Raw genomic sequence first — 19,442 nt, forward strand, 5'->3', positions numbered from 1 at the left:
TTTATTCTATTTTTTATAAATATTTTACTAAAATTAAAGAACTTCATCCCAGAGATATTTTTTTTGTAATCAAATAAAAATATGAGAGTACTCAATTAATAGATGAAAGTATTTTTAACAAAAATTTTATAATAATAAAGTATTTTTAGAATACTTTACCTTTTAAAAATTCATTATTTATATTAATTAATTTTAAAGTAAAAAATCTAAGAATAAAAGACTATTTTATTATATTACACAATAAAAATGAATTAATTTGTGGTAAGATCTCTTCACTTATAATCAAAATAAATTACAATAAAAGATGAGTTAACAATAACTTCTAAATATACAGTACGTTTAATACAAATTATTGACTAAAATCCAGCATACTTATAATGAGGTGACAATTTAGTCACAAACAAAAAAAGTACAATGCTCATAATTCATGCAATTTTTTCAACACAACATAGTTATTCATTTAATAGGCCATAATCTGAAATCTTTTACGTATATAGTATACACTTATTAAAAAAGACATTGAGGATACGATTTAGGAAGTTTACTGTACCGCGTAATAATACATGATATTATCAATTTTCCATTTCTTTATCATTTATGAAAAAATTACGTTTATTAAATTAAATTTTTTTTTGGCAAGAAAGCCACTCCCATACTCATTAACAAGAGTACGATGCCCCGCATCTTCCCTTATATTTGAATTTTCTCATTTGTAGCTACACATTGACTAAAATAACGAATGGTTATTTATAGAAAATATTAATTACACTTAAAGCCAAAATTACTTGCTCAAATTGCTTGAAAACGTGTTTTTTTTTTCTTTTTTCAAATTAAATACATTAATAAATTTTTAGGATTATTTTATAGTACTATGTTTCATAAACATTATATTGAAACTAAATTACTAATCTGAGGTAATTTTAAATATCTCCATTAATTATGGCAAAAATGAGATGAACGTTGCTCATATAAAATTAAGGTAGCTGTTCCCTGAAAAGACACCATCCGAAATCATGAGTATTCTTTTATATGATTAAAAATAATACATTAAATAATTTTAAACAGATTAAAATATGTATTATAGTTAATTGAATTAATTTTAAGATCAATATTAATTGTCTTCATAATTTTATTACAATGTAATATAGATAGATATTAAATATATGACTAAATTATGGTAATACAACTGCCTTAATTTCGATTCTCCATCTACCATTTGACTTAAATAGTTTCTAATTTGAAAACGATATTTATTCCAATATCAATACGATTAACTATTGTCAATATTTTTTATATTTTACGTAGCAAAAATACTAAATAATAATTTAAACAAAAATGAGCAGATAATTTTAGTATCAAGTGAATTTCATCTATTATTATGATTATTATTGTTATTATTATAATTATTTAATATGCAATATATACAAGCAATCGATATAAATCTCATTAAAATTTATACCAAACTATCGCTTCATACTTTGTTTTTTTTTTTTTGCAAAATCACATTAATACTTCATTGTGACATAGGCAGTTTCCAATTTCATTCATCAGTTCTGGTGAAATTATGAATTATGCATTGTAAAGTATAAGAGTATGAACTATTTCCTATAATTTACGGTCTTTGATGATCAGGTGTTGATTTTAGAATATCTGGTTGCGTTGGAAGACAACTCGATCCTGTAATGTTTGAAATAATTATATAATTTTTTAATATATATTTTGAATACTTATTAAATATAAAATTGTAAATAATCACCAGTCGTAGGTCTCATAGTAGATTTTATTGATCTATGTGAACCATTTCGCGTTAAAGTGTTCATTTGTGGAGTTCCAGGTAAAGTATGACCTAATGCGTTCATGTAGTCAGCAATCAACAGTGTGATTTCCAAAATCTATTTATAAAATGAAAAAAAGAAAGAATTATTAGAAAAAATAATGTTTATAATTTATATTTATAAATTTTCATGAAACTTTGAATGACTTCTTTGTAAAAGTAATAAAAAATTAATTGAAAGCAATACCTTAGGTTTGCTTAGGGCAAACAGCAGTTTTTGTTCTGTTACACCTTCATCCGCACAAGCAACAAGCATGAAATCGTCTAAACAGCCACCAAATGTAATTATGTTTGCATAATTATATCGATGGATAACTGCCATTGATTGTAGTTCCAATAAAGTAACGCTGTCTTCAGACACTGCGATCCACAGATTAATAGGCTCTGCTTGTTTCAGCTAACAACAATAAAATATATTTATTAAGTATTCTTTTAAATATTAATAAATATTACTTTTGTAATAATTAACAATATTGATTACACTCATCTATTATAAACTTTTCTAACAAATTTTGAATAATGATTTTTAGATATCAAAAACGGGAGAAATGGCTAAATATTTTTAATTTAATGGGTTCGTAATTATTAAAAGAAATTCTAAAGCTTTCGATAAAATTAATAAGTCCAAAGGAAAGTGCATTAAACATAATGTTGTAGATCAGTGTTTTTCAACCATCAATTACGTACTTTGGCTTGATATAAAGTGGCTCCAAAAAACGGCCATTTTCTGGTGCAAGTCAAATAAATCCGAACACAGTCTGCTACACTTCGACCTCGGAGACCAATCCATTTTTCTTGGAGTTTTTCTTGAAGCTCTCTGTAATAGAATTTAGATAAAATGTAAGTCAATTATAAATTAAAAATAATTTAATAATCATTAATTATTTACTTTACTACTGACCTAAGCTGTTCAGTTGTAATGTTGGATCGATATCGTAACGGGAAGAATTTATCTAATGCTTGAAGAATGAAATGGTTGGGATTGTTACTCGGTCCACTGCCTCGAACTTTATCATTATTGTATTCTCCAAAATCGATCTGTAAAACGAATGTACCACATGTATACACACATTTACAGTGTAACTTCAATAAAAAGTGATAAGATTTTGAAGAAAATAATATCTCTTACCTGAGCCATAAGAGAAGCAAGTTCAAATGCCAAATCACGATTTAATGGAAATTTTCCTTGAACTACTTGTTGATTAACTTGATAACACAACAATAAACGTTCTCTATCAGTTTCCATTTTTGCTGCTGATCGCCAATAACACCTGGATTTATATGTCAACTGAATAACACGAGTATTTTCAAATTTTCCAGATCCTTTTTCTCTTAATGCTGTTTCCCATTTTGAAATAATATCACAAAGTTTGGCTTGAAGATCTATAAAATGTTCCAAATCTTTTTCAATAGGATCATCACTAAATAACGTAAATCCTGATTGATGAACATCACGACATCCGATTTCTTGATTTAAAGTATGCAAAAACTCTTCAATAGTTGTGCTACCATCAAAACTGACAACTTGGTAAGTTCCATTCAAAAAATGAACTGGAATAGCATGGGGTAATGAATGATGATATGGATTTTTCAATAAAATTGATAAAACTTCCATTCGTGAAGGTTTTACTTCTCTTCCTCCGTTTTGTAGAGTTCGTTCTAAAGCACGTTCACAGTAAGCAGCATATTTTCCACATTCAGTTCTGAAATTATTACAGAAGTCCATTAAATGTACATGAATTTTTCCAATGATTAATTTGAAATAATAAAATATCATTATTATTGAAGGAATAAGATAAATCTACTCACTTGGAATCAGCATTTCTCTGCAAATGAATTTTCAGGTACCAAAGTAATCGATTGTTTCTCGGCAAAAATAGTGAAACAGCTAGAGCTAGAAGCTGCCATCCCTGAACGAGGACGTACTGAGCAGGATTTGTTTTGCAGTCTAGTATCGTTGATGTTGAATAACCCTGCGTGAGCGGAGGACTGTGAGAAGTTGACGTTGTTGACTGTGCGTCCGCATTTTCACCCGCGCCGTTTGTCGTGGGGCTTTGCGTATCGCACGTGAAGAGCGATTGTGTGGCGCACAGGAGAAGTTGCTGCAATATGGTATGCTGGCATACTACTATCATCCGTGCACAGAGACAAATTATCTAGTCTAATTATTTTATTTAGCTTGATTACAATCTTTGTTCAATTGTATCTGGTTAGATCGACATTTTCTTCAAAGAATTTATGTATTTAATAAGTGTATCAATTGTTTACTATTTATTTTTTTTTTTTTTAATTTTTATCAATATTCAGAATTTATTTGAATATTGATTAATTATAAAAATAAATTATCATTAATAAATGTTAAAACATTATAAGTTTATTTTTTTATGTGTTAGATACCAAATCAGAATTAATTGAAAGTGATTTGATGGCAATGAAACTATCAAAAAATTGAATTGATAAAACTTTAAGGTGTAATTCATGTAAGCCAATCAATAAATGATCATCAATGACATGATAGCTAAGCGTTGGTAAAAAATTTACGCATTTTTAAATTGAATTCATATCATATTTTAGAGAGGGACTCACTCAATACCAAACAAATTTCTAGTTAAAATTTTGCTTGCAGATTTTTGGTCACTTAGTGTGATGACTACGTCTATTAGATTGACAAGTAATAAAATAATTTTTTGATTTAATAATATTCAAGCAGCATACGAAAAAGAAGTATCTAATTGCAAAATCAACTGATCAGAGGCAAAAAGTTGATTCTTATGTTGTTCTGTGTGTTTTATTTTGATGTACACCAACATACCATTCTGCATGTGTATTTTTTTAAACATATTTTGGCAGATTTCTTTATTTTTTTCCTTTTTTTTTATTTACAATAAATCTTTTTCATCATTTTTATATCACAAAGAGTCATTTATTTTTTATTATATTCCATTAACATCATTGATTAACGTTGTTTTTGCCAAATTATGTTTATTTAATAGATAATGGTCCAAGTAATATTATAGAATGAATTATGTTTGGCAGTAAATAAACTTGTAGCGTGATGTTATGTTATTAGACACATTATACTTATCATGCACTCAGAATATTTATTATTTGTTTAAGCACATTGCACAGCACATTCAAAGCAGCAAATGAAAGTAAAGAATATGATGATAGAATTAAAATAATTTTTTCTTTCAATTTTTAAGTTGAGTATTATTTTGGTGAAATATCAATAAAATACATGGTTAAAAATAAAATAAAATAAAAGTGTTTTAGAAAATTATTAAAAGTTTATAATTTATAAAAAAATTATATTGCGTATAAAATTAGAAAAATTTATTTAAGAAAAGTTATTTCAATCCCGAGATTTGAATTGATTAAATACTCGAAATTCATTAGAAAAAATTTCATAACTTGAATAAATGAATGAATTAATTATTAAATATGAGATAAGAATATTATTATTAAATGTCTAGTATTATTTATATTATTTGTAAAAAAAAATGCCTTTTAGTGAATCAATGTTTATCGTATCGACATTTATTCACCAAAATTAGAATAATACTTAACTTAAACGTGCTCAATTGATCTTTTTTAAATATTAAAATTTTTAAGCCAATTATTTAAATGAAACCAAGAAAGAGAATATGTAAAAACTATACTTAGTGTATTTCTTCTCTTTCACAATGATGACGAACTTTACTTGATCGAGTAAATGCTCGTAAAATGAAGGAAATGGTATATGAATGTGAATTTTTGTTAAACAATAAGCAAGACTTACAACACGCGCAGTACCCAGCGACACAAGTCTGGCGGCCTTTTTTACCTGTACGCCCAAACGTTGGTGTGTATGACGACTTGTTTGTTTCACTAGAGCACAAATGAACTCTGACTGGAGTTCAGGTTGATCTAGACATTGTTGTAATGCATTTTGTGCAAGCACCACATGATAATCTATTCCTGCCTGTTCTACTGCCACCGACATAAATAATTGACAGGCCTAAATAGCACAATCAATTAAGTGATCCGATACATTTTTCTTATTATAAAAATATTTAAATTGTAAATATAAATCTTACTTTAAATAATTTAATAGCTTCAGCTTGTAGCGATTCGGAAGTGAGACTTGTAAGTGGGCTGGTAATATTTTCTTTTGTATGTAAAAGAAGTGGATGCCTCCAAAGAACACAACTGGAATCACCATCAGTTTCCATCAGTCTTTGAACCAATTGTTCGTACTGAGTTCCAGCATTTGGTCCACCGCCCGAAACAACTGTTAAATGATAAAGCCAATTGTCTTTATCTTGTTTATGTGGCATTAATAAATAAGTTGGTCCCTGATGAGTAGGAAAAATTCCAATAGTTCTTTCATGAGGACATTCAGTATCTCTTTCTTCACTGTCGCTATCAGATACGTGCTCTACTTCTTCCACTCGTGCATCACGCATATTTATTTGTCCAATTGGATTCTATTAGTTCAAAAATAAATTTAATAATTATTAGAGATAAAAAATTCATTCTATAATAAATATTAGAACGATATTCATGATTTATTGAATCAAGTTTAAAATAACACTTACGGTATCGTTCGGACATTTAAAATATAAAAACATCTTTCCAATAAGCACACACCAACATTTCTTTGTGTGACCATTTTTAACTTTCGTCAGCCAGCCTTGAATTGTCGGTTTATTATCTTCTCTACTAAGTAATAGTTTCGTAGCATTTCGTCTTTGAACATTTTGTAAAACTTTAATCCAATCTTCCATGGTTGCAATACAATCTGCAGTTAAATAATATGTTTTTTTTCCTGTAGCAATTTCAAAAGTTGCCGCTCCTTCTGCCCTATTTATCCTAAAATTTTATAACAATAAACCATTTAAGTTTAAAAACAAAAAAAGATTTTATTATTTTTTAACAATTTCTTTCAAACTATAATATTACCTGCAGACTTCATCTAAAATAATTTGTCCCTGAGGTTTTCTATTAATATCATTTTGATTTTTCCAATATGTTAAGACACCATTCTTCAAAACAAACCATCGTTTTCTCCAAGTCTTTAATTTACCTCCAAGTTTTGCAAGATGTCCAGCTTTTTCTAAAGATTCTAACTTTTTCGGGCTTTCTCCAGCTGTTTTTATTAATAGACTAGGCATACTTGTTTCTAAAGAAGTGGTACTCAATGCATCTGGAGGTATAGCATAATCTTCTGATAAACCTGATTCTAATGAAGTATCTATTTTGAAAAGAAAAATACATAAGTCCATACAGAAAAATTTTTCATATTATAAAATAATAATTAAATACTATACAGAATTCTCTATTGCTTAAGCTTACCACGTTTTACACTTTTGCTTGGAGAACCACTGGAGCTTCTTTTGGCAGGACTAAGACTGCTTGTTGTTTTAATACTTTTCGAAGGGCTGCTTCCACTACCGAGAGATGAGTCAGTATTATCTGATGAACTATTAGTAATTCTTGTGTTTGTTTCTGTAGGATTTCCATGATCTTCACCATCAGAACTGTCATCAGAGCTATCTCCAAATGGAATTGATCGGATTTGACTGGCACGGCCTTTAAATATAATAATAAAAAATCACTTAATTATTATATGAATAAAATTATACAAAAAATTAAGTTTCTTAATGCAGAGAGTTTAGAATATTTATTAAATTGGATAATAATTAAAATATTAAATTACCTTTAACTGTAGCGTAAACGGGTACAGAAATATCACAGTATCCTTGAGAATTATAAGCTGCCAAATTATGTCCAGTATGTGTGTGTTTTGATGAATTTGTATTTGACGTTGATAATGGAGCACTAGATAATGTATCATCATTAGTAGATGGGCCGATACCAAGTCCACCATCAGCTACCTAAAAAAATAAAACAAAAAAAATGTTAAATTATTGTTGCAGAATATTATTATGTATTGTTGATTATATATAACAATTACTTGATATATTTTGGCTTCCCAACTCGGGAATCTATGTAGAGGAGGTGTTGGTGGTCGATGTGCAGTTGTTCCGGCCTGATTAGCCCAGTTGATATCTTCTCGGTTGGGAGTATAAATTTCCGCATAATCATGAATAGCTTCTGAACTTGTACTATTCCGGTTTGTATCCGTAGCTCCCGGTATATTTGGTAGCATTACCAAATTTTCCACAGCTGCTGCTAATTCCTCGGATAATAGGCTAAAAGTTGATAATTTACAATTACTTATCTGACAAATAATAAATAAAAAAAAACAAATATTTTTTTAAATTCCAAAAAATGTTTCAGCAAGTATTTCTCTGTGTAAATAATTGCTAGAAGGTTATTGGTAATCATGTTTCTTTTAAGGAGTTGTTTGAATAATTATTCATAATAATTGAATAGTAAAGAACGGAATATAAACCCAGATCCCCTCAGGAAGTCCCAGGACGTTACAGGGTACCAGGGATAAAAAACGGGAGCCACTATCACGTCGTGGGGCCTCCCAAGGAGAATTCAATGACGTAAATCAATTAATTAGGAATCGATTATTCGACATTTAAAAAAAATAAAATTACCTGGAATCCATATTAGTAGTAGTGATTTCTTGATGAATATTTCCACAAGCGGATAAATGACGTCTATGCCGTGCCCCTATTTGTTGAGAATCACTGATTGTTGATTGATGAATGCTTTCAGGTAGTGTTTGTGACGTAGCTTCTAAGCTTTCTGATCGTCTACGTAAAATTGGATCTACTTCAAGAGATAATGACGCTCTTGTTACAGGCACCTAAATAGATAAACATTGAATAAAAAGATTTACCAATAACTTTCTAAAAAGATTCATTATTTGTTATGTATAATTTTTTACCAAAGGTCTGAAACCAATATTTGTAATATGATTGCGTAGAAGTTCAAGTTGTTGATTACACTTGTTATTCTGCTCACGCAAATGTTGATTTTGTTGTTCAAGTTCACGTAATTTATTAGTAACCCACTCTTTTATTCTTGCAGCTTTGGCTTCAACTTGTTTAGCGTCTTGGAGACGCAGTTGTTTCTGGAATTAAATAAATATTAAATTAATCGACAGATCATCTAAAATAAAATTAGCAGATATACTTTTGGAACATTAGAGACTTACTTGTTCTTCAACTTGAGTTTCTAATTTTGAAATACAGGCACAATGAACTTCTTCAAGTTTGTCATTTTGAGTACCAGAGGTTGATGCCAAAGAGTGTACCGGGGAACCAACTCCAGATGTACTCAGGCTGTATTCACCTTTTACCAACCGTTCCTCCATCATCCGTACCTGAAAATAATTAATTTAATTCAATTTAATTGTAATAAAATATTTCTTTTCAATCATTCTGATATGTACATCATACATGTTTTATAAAATATTATATGAGTGCTAAAAAGACCACTTCTTTAGTTTATTGATTCTAGTCTACGTTAGATAGTGATTGAATAATTTATCATACTTTTCAAATATTTCAGATAGTAAATATAACATTTCAACCAACTAAATAATAATGAAAGAATACAACGTTTCGAAATTATACATCTAAAAATATTGGTGTTCAATAATTTGATACATTGATTAGCTTGAAAAAATTGGGTAATTATCTTGTTGAAAGATTAAATTAGTTAATTGAGATTTTTGGAAAAATTTGTCGGTAGAATTTTTATAAATTTTAAATAAAAATACTAAATAAGAAATAATAATATTTAAAATGCTGGAAAAAGAAGAGAATTGTACATATATTCTTGTATTCGTTTGTACCCCTTGGAGTCTTAAGCAGACATGTGCAGCAGCTGTCAAAAATCGATATCGTTTACAGATGCCATAAACCCCCATATTACAGACAGGAGGTATAATTTTTTTGTCTTTGATACAAGTGAATTTAAAGAGTATAATTATCTATTTTTATAAATAAATAAAAATTTATAAATTTCTATAAACAATATAGAAAAATTTTTTCAATAAAAAAAATGAAAAATAATTTTATAAATTTAGAATTTGACAATAATTATACTGTAATAAGCTGACAAATGTCATAAAAGATAGATAATAATAAAAATAGAAATTAAAAGTACTAAATATAGACAAACTCACCACAAAGGCTGAAGGAAATCATGGTGTAATATTTAAAAATTTAACTTATAATATTCAATCTTTTTAATTAATTGGACTAAGAATTTTAAAAGTTAAATTAAACGTATATTCAAATAAATGAATCAGTTCATTTGAAATCAGAAAATACAAATTTTGAATTAAAAAGAGCAATAAACCGTCAAAAAAAGCATGCTACACAAGTATATACAGTTGGTCTTTGATAGAAACGACTTATATTCGTCGGCGTTCAACATTGAACTGAGCTATGGGGATTTCACGGAGTCGATGACTCACATTGGCTTATGGCCAATACAACTTATCGTCACGTTTTAGGGGTGAAGAAAGAAAAGTAAGTGGTCATTCACTGGAAAATTATCATTATTTTCTGTTGCAAATAAAACAGATATGAGACTATTTTTATTTAGATTCTTATTGTACTAAAATTTGCAAATAATAACACATAAATAGACTGAATATAATTATTTTTAACAAGTGTTTTAATGATTTTTGAGTATCAATTATTTCCTGTCTCTTTAGAATAATAAAAAAGCTAGATAATTTAAATTTTATATATCATTTACAGTTTTATGGATAATTAATAATTTAAAATTAGCTATACATGCATAGAAATTATTATTTCAAAATTGAAAATATTTTTATAGAATACATACAACTGATTAACAGTGATTATTTGCAATAATTTGACTTTAGGTCTGTTAATTAATTAAATTTAACATTTTTAAACTGAACAAACATTTACTTTTCAAAATTTCATTATTTAAATTTCACAAATCAATTTGTATCCATAAAACAATGATTACATTACTTTGATTAAAAATTACCTCTCATGAATGTCATCTGGTGAGATGCATGATTTATAAATGATTTAAATTTGATAAAATATCTGTTTATAAAAATACATAAATAAATATTAATAACTCAATAAGAATATTTAAAAAAATAAATTGATATTAATATTTAGTACACTATTTCCAACTTGAAAGAATAATCTTTTTAAATATTTCAGAACGTTATTACTTTGATATTTGATAACCACGTGTTAAGAGCTTTTAGAAAAACAGCAATGTTGAAGAAATGTTCTGCCATCTTGGTATATTGCACGCTGCAAAAATCAATGTACTATGAATTTCAGCATGCGCACCGGCTAAACTGGATAATTTTCACAATTGTTACTCAAACGTTATAAAAATAATTGCCAAATACAGTGGTGTATTGATAATCTTTGTTACTGATATCTAGTTGATCAAGTAACTATCTTAAAGCATTAATGAATGAAAGTCAGTCTTCTTGCTTTAGAGCATAAAGTAGGTACAACAGAAATTATGCTTGTTGTGCTAAAATATGAAGAAAGTTATTTAAACAAAATAAATAAAATAAAATATTTCCTTTCGTTTACCTTATCTTCAGCTTCATCTGCCCTTCCTTCTGCATCAAGAACTCGTTGTTCAAGTTCTGAAAGCTGTAACATAAACAAGTTGATATAATTTTGACAATTATTCACTATCAATCATTATGATTTTTTTGAAATATATCATGAACCCAGATTATCCCAAAAGATCTTTCTACATTTATACATTTAAACCTTTCAGTCTCCAGAGATTCGTATATTAATTATAGCAGAAGAGTGTGCCTTTAACATACCCTTGTGGTAAGAAAGGTTCACTCAAGGGAGAATAGAAGACTGGTTACTTTAGACCAAGTCAAGATGAAATAAATACTGGCTTCATTATTCATATTTAATATAAATTTATGTAAATATTATAAATTATTAAAAAGAGTTAAATTAAAAATGAGGAAAGATTATCAAAGAGTAAAGTGATGAATTTAAAATAGGATGAATGTTAAACATTAAATATAGAGTAAGAGTAATACATTAGATGGATAGAAAATAAAAATAAAGATATTTAATTAATCTACTGATAATCAAAACAAAAATTGTATGTAATAGAAAATAATAAGTAGAGTATTTGGAATGAAAAAATAATGGAGAGTTCATCAAAAGTGTAATCTAAAATTTTGTAAATTGATAAACATCAATCACAATTGAAATTAAGAATGAAAACAGTGCAAACTAGATGCAAGAAAAATGGTAGCCTATAGTAAAGTAAAGGAAAATATTGGAAAAGATGAGTTGATAATAACAGAGCTGGAAAACTACCATGAAAAGAGAGTGTGTAAAGAGGAAAAAATACGAAATAATTGAGGAGACTGAAGACGAAAGATCAAAACATCTGATTAAAAAGTTGATTTAAAATTAGAGAAAATTGAGTTTTCTGAATCATATTGTGTTTTTAATGACATAAAAATATCTAACAATTTACCTTAAGTAGCATTTCTTCAAGAGATTCCATATTTATAGTAGAATCATGATCAATATAAATTGGCTGAACCATTTGTTTGATTTTGTGATTTTCATAACATTCATTATACAGATGAACAAAAAAATATTCTAATACAATTTTTATTAGAGTCAAAAGATTAAAGAGAAATTAAATTTTATTTTCTTCATTCCACGAAAAAGTTTTCTTCTAACCTGACGTCTACATATTATTTTTAAAAAATAGAGTAATTCTTTGAATTCTAAAAAAAATCATAAGCAGGTCTCGTATACACTCAAATACACTTAAACATTTTATTTACTTTATAAAAACGATCTTGTAATTTCTAATATTAATAATTTAATTTTTTTCCAGCTCAATATTTATTTAATTATCACCCTAATATGTCTCCAAAATAAAACCAACACCGAATTCAACTGATTGTTGTTTTCACGTGTTTGCAAGTATTCAAACTTTGGCAAGTATTCATATCAAAGGTCTAGCCTATTGATATTCGATACTGACAATACTTTATTGACTACCACAGAAAACAGAAAACTTCGATACTGTGTTTATTGAAAATAAAAGAATCAGAATAATGAATATAAATAAATAGAAAAAGTAATGGATAAAAAATTTATACCAAATACAATACAACCACTGAAACTGAAAGACAGATACTGATATCAAAGATATGTCAGTTTTAACGGTTTATTGGTTACATCGACATGTAGTTTGTATTGTCATTTACACATATTGATAGTCATATGTGAGACTAAAAGGCATTTATTGAAACTATTCTTTTCATTCAGAAACATCAGTCTGACTATTGGTATTTTTACTTTATTTTATTTTAGCCACAAGTTTTATTTAGTTTATATTTTTAAAGAGTTATGATAAAAGATTGATATTTTTGTTAAACTATTTATCTCTTTGTAAAAATACTGAGGAAAAAAATTCTGCTGTGCAAAAAAATTTTAATTTAATTAATAAAAATAATTTGATATATTTGTAATAAAATATTATAATGGATTTTCAAGATGGTGATATTAGAATAATTCTTACTTTCTAAGACACTATGGATCTTATAAAAAAATTAATCATTAAAATAAGTCAATTCTGAGATAATTATATTCAAAATAATTGAGCACAATAATAAATTATTTTTAAGTAAGCATCAGAACTGAATCAATAAAAATTTTATTATGTTAATTGAACAAAAAATATTCCATTGCGATTATTCAAAATTTTCATTTTATTTGTTAAAAAAAATATTACTTGTGCACAGTTAATTTTTTCTCAGTATAAATATGACCAATTTAAGAAATAAGGATTGCAATTAAACAATTTTAAATGATATCTTTTACCTTTTTGGTAATTAAAATACTTCATCAAGTAATGATTTAAAATAAATTAATAAACAACTGAATTAAATTATATATATAACAAAATCGTGTGTGTAAATATACTTATGTATTAATTTACATTAAATTTTTCCCTTTTCAAAAGTCCAACAAAATTCAATTCACACAACATATTGATTAACAATGAATGTTTTCTAAGACAATACGTTTTATTTATTTTATGATAATTTGGAATAATATTCAACGATTGTCAGTTAATTAATTTGCAATTGAAAGAATGTTCAACGATACTGATACTTCTAGTTGCATTTCAATTAGTGAATAATTAGTATTTAATATTTCACATTAAAAGAAAAATTTATACTAAGTTTTGTTTACATAAAAATTTCATTACTGTCTTCAAAATAAATCAAATGATTAATATTAAAATTCATTGACTAAAAATTTAAATGATCAGTCTTATTAAAAATAACCACGAATTTTACGTATAATTAATTACGCGATTCTACAGATGTAGTATTAGAGATGACGTCCGGAATACTAAAGTTTTTAACGTGTGTTGTCACTTGTAAGTTTCTTCTTCAGGAGTCTAGACGATGTCACGCGCTTGCGTATGACTTTAATAGAACAAAAAATATGCATCCGGCGTTAGTCTCATATGTTTATATTTGCCAGAAGTCTTCTCTTCATTTTCTTATCACTAATTGGTGAAGACGCTCTTTTATGTTTCTTCCAAAATATGAAAGAAACAAAAACTACATTCGATACAAAAATAGCTCAATAAAATAAAGTTTACCACAGATGTTTGAAAATTTTTAAAATAATTGTCACTTAATAAAAATAACTTGAATTAATCATCAAAATTACCTATAAAAGGCAATAACTAAATCAAAGAAAAATTGAATAAAAAAAAATTAAATATATTCTGTAACAAATTCTATTCAATTTGTACTTTTTATTTTTTATATAAAAAAGTAATGATATTTGATTAATTTCAAGGTAAAAAGAAATACCTAGGGATTAATTATACAATGATACTAAATATCTTTAACTATTAATTTTTACTATTAGCTAAATGGGTTTTCTTTTCTGGCCAATCTTTGTACATGTTTGACTATTCGTAGAGTTACCCTACTTTTTTCATTGTCTAATAAAAGTATGACTTTCTTAAATAATATTTATTACTTATTAAATCGAATATTATTTTGTTGAGTAATATTATTAATATTGATCTGTTTCTATTTAATTAACGAGTACTTAACTAATGTTTTCACTATTAAGTTTAATTCGTCATTATACTAAATATTACTTCCATACTAGTCACGTATTTGGCACCATAAAGTGTTCCTGTATATTCTCTAAAATTAGAATACCCGACAAAAACACTACGATATATTTCCAACGTCTTAAAGACAATCATGGAAAATAAGTTCCAAGTGAAGACAAATTTAAACATTTTAAAAGTTTTAGATAAATATAAATAAGTTTTTTTCATAACAGAAACTTATCTATCAAATAAATAATTGGAGTTTCTTAAAAATATCCAACTATTTTTAAAGAAAATTAGAAAGTATGTAAAAAATACACGTCTAAGTAATTTTTATTTTCTGGTAGTAGATATTTACCCTAATGATAAATTGTACTTGAGAGTTTCATTGTTGTTTCTCTTCTGGTTTTCGTTACTATAGTTATACTGCCTTCTCACATTCACTAGTACACAATCTTAATGAAATGGACCTTGTATTTTCCAACATTCTTCCATTAATTAATATTCCCTGTTTGCCAACTATACCGAGAATAAGAAAACAAAAAAATATGAGTAAAATTGTGGTTATACATCACATTGGTTTCTTTTAGTAAAAAATAAAAATTATTTATTAGATGATTATTTCAATTTAAATCTCATTTAGAAATTTTCAATTAAAATTAATATGATACAGCTGTAATTTAATTTTAGTCATTTATAAAGATGTTATCTTAATGAATTATTAAAATTAATTTTATTCCTGAATAAATCAAGGACTAAAGTTTCTAGATAAATGTCCAAAAAATTTAGATAAATCTAATTGTCATTTTTTAATCAACATTTCACAAAACACTTTTCCATTTACCCTTCGCAGTGATAAAATCTGCTTTTTTTTCTCTTAAAACTTTCATTGGCACCTATGTAATAGATACGTATCATCAAGATTTTCGATCCGTAACAAAGCAATATACGACAAAACTTTAGTTTTCTTTCAATCTATAGATCTACTTTATTTATTGTTATCTGATAATTTATTTCTATTGATATCATTGATCTATTATCCGATTTATATTTTTCAACAAATCTATGTGTTAAAAAGATCAGCGCTTAACCATGATAAAAGACGACTTATTGGTGATCATAGCAAAAAGAATATAATCATATGCAAAGTCATGTTTAGGGGATACTTAAATGTAGACCGTGAATTTAACAGAAGAAAAAGAATTATATAATTCTGTTCTTGAATTATTTTGCATTCATTATAAAATACAAATTAATTCATATCTATTTATTTTTCTATGTTGAGATTATTTGGATTACAATCTTAATCCTATTCTAGAGTGATTATAAAACAAGTCAGACACGGTTCTTTTTAGGTTCCGAAGATACAACAAAACAAGTACATCGTTTGTGACCCAAATAAACTAAGCTATCATTTCTCTTACTAGTGATTAAAAGTATTCTTTACATTGTTCATGATATATTTCAGTTATTCATACTTTTTTGGCAGAGTAAAGTCTCATGTAAATTAAAATTTTATGCAAGAAACGCCTTCTTAAATATTAGAAAAAATGATAAAATTATTAATAAAAATACTCACTTTTTCTCGCAACATATCACGCACTCTCGTTGCTTGACTTCTGCTTCGATGAAGTTCGAGTTGTAGTTCTAAACATCTCTCTTGCCAATTAAGCTTTTCAACTGCTGTTGTATAACCAGCGTCAAAACTTTTAGATGATGAATAAGCTGCTGGTCGAATATCAAATCTTTCTCTTTGGTCATCACTTGCAAATGTAGCTGCTGATATTGATGAGGTAAATGTAATGTCACGATCAATAGATGCTCGTCGAAATTGTTGATTTTTCCCACTAATAGATGATAATATTCTATCTACATTTGAAGTTAAGGAAGATCCTCCACCAGCACTATCAAATATTGGAGAAGACGCATCCGAAGATGAATCATTCTCCAAGTTGCCGTAAGATCCAAAATTTTCTGGTTTAGTGTCATATAAATTACGCTTATCAGCATATTCGACACAACCGCTTGACTCAGTGGTGAAACCGAAAGGTGATTGCATGGCATTGTGATAATGTTTGTCTTTATCACGTAATTCAATATAACTAAAATTACTTTTAGTATCTGTGAAATGTTTGTCTCTTCGGCCGTGATGTAAATTTTCACATGGCACATTAACATATGTAGACGTCGAAGTTCTCGAGTGCATTGATGAATCATTTAATTGCTGGGATCTTGATGGTAGAACTTGCCGTGAGCTACTAGCACTTCGTCTTGGTAATAGTCGAGAATTTTCTGGCTCATCTGGGATTGGACTTGCTGAAGATGAAGCATTTCCACGTGTTTTATTACCTTCAAAAATATTAGCATTTTCATAAGTCCGATTCCCTAGACCTAATCGAGGACTACATGGTGCTGATGAAGATCCAAAATCAGATGCAAATCGAGCAATGGGATCAAAAATCTGTGAAAGTCGGCGAGTTGCCGATGAATTTCTTATGTCATCCATTACCCTCCACCTTGGGTATACACACGCACACAATTAGACGCATATATGTACTCAAATCAGTAAATCGTCAAACATTTAAATTAACAAAAGCTTTGGCGGTTTCAGTGGACATTAATGTCTTTGTAAAATTATGGAAGCTCTTAGTGAGTCAACATAATGATTGATTGTTTAATTTACACCAAATTTCCAAGTTAACGCCATTTCACTCATATTATGTTTCAATGTTATTCCAGAAGAATATGATTTGTCTAATTTATTAAAGGCTGGACATCTGAAATCAAAAATAAATGTTCAAATTAATAATATTGATATAATAAATGGATTAAATATTCTAAAATAAATAGATATTGGAATGAGATAAGAAAGATATTTCTTCTAAAGAAGTGTAATTCAACATCTAAAACACTTTTGGAGCAAATTAAAATTATTTTTATAAATGAATACCTGTTGAAATAAAATCAATTGTTTCAATAGTTGTTGACAGATAAAGAAGTATTTACAAAGTACCATCCAATCGTTAGTTAAGTGTATAAGTGTGTAAAAATATATATTCAATCATAGACAAAATAAACTAAAAGATTAACTAAGTACTCCAAAACGATATGTTATTACACTTTAGTTAGAATGTATAAGACTACTTGATGTATATACATATCTATACATCAAGTATCAATGTAATAGCAGAGAGTAGTAGTAAGAAATACCTTTGATTACAATTATAAACAACTGTTTTCATAACAATTTTTTTTCTTATATAATATATGATCTAATACAGCATCGCCATAATATAAATGAAAAGATTGACATCAAATTCTGACATCTCTAATCAGTACTGGCATAATGAGATTGTGAAAAACTAGTTAAATATAAAATGTTTTAAATACGATTTGACAAAATTACAATAATTATTTATAAATTTAACTAATTATGTTTAAAATAAGTAAACATACTGGTAATATAATAATGTTTTATTATAACATAATAAATTTTCATTTGACAGCAAAATCGATTGAACCTTTATGCATTGAAAAGATGTGTTAATCTAGTTTTATGATATATAAATAATAGTATTACTGTAATTATAATTATTAGGTTACATTATAAATACATTATTTGAAAACTCACCTATAATTTTGAGAGTCATTAATTGATTGGAATAACTCACAACTGTATATCCATTCCATGCTTGATATTAAACGCATAAACGTTATTACGGTTCGTTCACCCTTTTCTAATATAAAATGTTTGAATACTGTAAAAAATAATATAAATCGCACGCATAGTGGTAACTTTGTAAACATTTAGTATAATACAAGAAATAAGACAAATTCCAGTCAAAACAAATCACGACATAGAATAATTCAAGCTTATACGTATAAGTTTCAGAAAATTGTGAAGTTTTTCTAAAAATATGTGTGTACGACTATAACCAGTCGGACAACGAGTGTCGACTGAAGCGCCAACTACTTGGACTTTTCGAACTTTCTCTTTCTCCCTCTATTCTTAACTTCTAAGAGTTCTGTTTTGTTGTCATTTTCATTTTATTTTAATTTTTCATACACATTACGGGTGAAAAAATTCATGCTTTATATCTGTATATTATTTACTCTACTAAGTTTCGACAATTTTAACATAAGATCTACTACAGAAAGTCATTTTTCACATTTTTTTTTTTGTTTTTTGGTCTTTCAGTCTCTTGACATAGTTTTCGAAAAAGCTTTCATGTTTCTGGAGCATCTCGAGATTTTAATTTGGTACATACTAAAAGTTTACTCATTACTCTCATTTTTTGGAGTGAACTCGTTTACATTTGTTAAGTACATAAAAATTGTAAACTGTGATAACTTGTTGTTAAAAAAATTTACGATTTAACGTTTTTTATAATGCGAAATACATAAAATAAATAGATAAAATTAACAATTTATTGTGCATGAATAATAATTTTATATATAATCGTATTGGAATAAATTATTGAAGAAATTTGAAAAGTGAATTTATTATAAATTATTTATTTTATTCGCTAGAAAATAACAGAATTTAATT

General features: G+C 27.2%; 1 protein-coding gene across 7 annotated transcripts; it reads right to left on the bottom strand.

Annotated features, from left to right (window-relative positions):
• Nucleotides 1–267: 267 nt before the first annotated feature.
• Nucleotides 268–18,859, bottom strand: LOC118069534 (uncharacterized protein CG43867). 7 transcript variants are annotated; one of them, XM_035087716.1, is made up of 20 exons: nucleotides 18,525–18,859; nucleotides 16,473–17,670; nucleotides 11,341–11,403; nucleotides 8,949–9,116; nucleotides 8,679–8,864; nucleotides 8,386–8,597; nucleotides 7,791–8,028; nucleotides 7,533–7,710; nucleotides 7,169–7,405; nucleotides 6,776–7,067; nucleotides 6,412–6,685; nucleotides 5,911–6,300; nucleotides 5,658–5,831; nucleotides 3,644–3,807; nucleotides 2,964–3,537; nucleotides 2,736–2,872; nucleotides 2,522–2,651; nucleotides 2,022–2,231; nucleotides 1,757–1,892; nucleotides 268–1,677 (listed from the first exon to the last, which is right to left on the bottom strand). In XM_035087716.1, exons 2-20 carry the CDS (start codon nucleotides 17,397–17,399, stop codon nucleotides 1,613–1,615), a joined length of 4,755 nt encoding a protein of 1,584 aa, XP_034943607.1. In that variant the 5' UTR covers nucleotides 17,400–17,670; nucleotides 18,525–18,859; the 3' UTR covers nucleotides 268–1,612. The 7 variants fall into 7 exon arrangements, with proteins under 7 accessions (XP_034943607.1, XP_034943605.1, XP_034943606.1 ...); XM_035087714.1 differs by having other exon boundaries at nucleotides 3,644–3,936; XM_035087715.1 differs by having other exon boundaries at nucleotides 5,613–5,831.
• Between the last annotated feature and the right edge of the window lie 583 nt (nucleotides 18,860–19,442).

This window comes from Chelonus insularis, unplaced genomic scaffold (genome assembly GCF_013357705.1).
Source record: "Chelonus insularis isolate UGA/USDA-ARS -01 unplaced genomic scaffold, ASM1335770v1 contig_41_pilon, whole genome shotgun sequence".
In the NCBI taxonomy this organism is placed as follows: domain Eukaryota; kingdom Metazoa; phylum Arthropoda; class Insecta; order Hymenoptera; family Braconidae; genus Chelonus; species Chelonus insularis.

What these genes read in the sequence shown, in the direction of transcription:
- LOC118069534 (XM_035087713.1), bottom strand. Translation starts at nt 17,399, where the DNA reads ATGGATGACATAAGAAATTCATCGGCAACTCGCCGACTTTCACAGATT. An exon ending in AAACTCAAGTTGAAGAACAA is followed by an intron (nt 8,865 to 8,948) that starts GTAAGTCTCTAA and finishes ATTTAATTCCAG; the next exon opens with AAACAACTGCGTCTCCAAGA. An exon ending in TTGCTTCTCTTATGGCTCAG is followed by an intron (nt 2,873 to 2,963) that starts GTAAGAGATATT and finishes TTCGTTTTACAG; the next exon opens with ATCGATTTTGGAGAATACAA.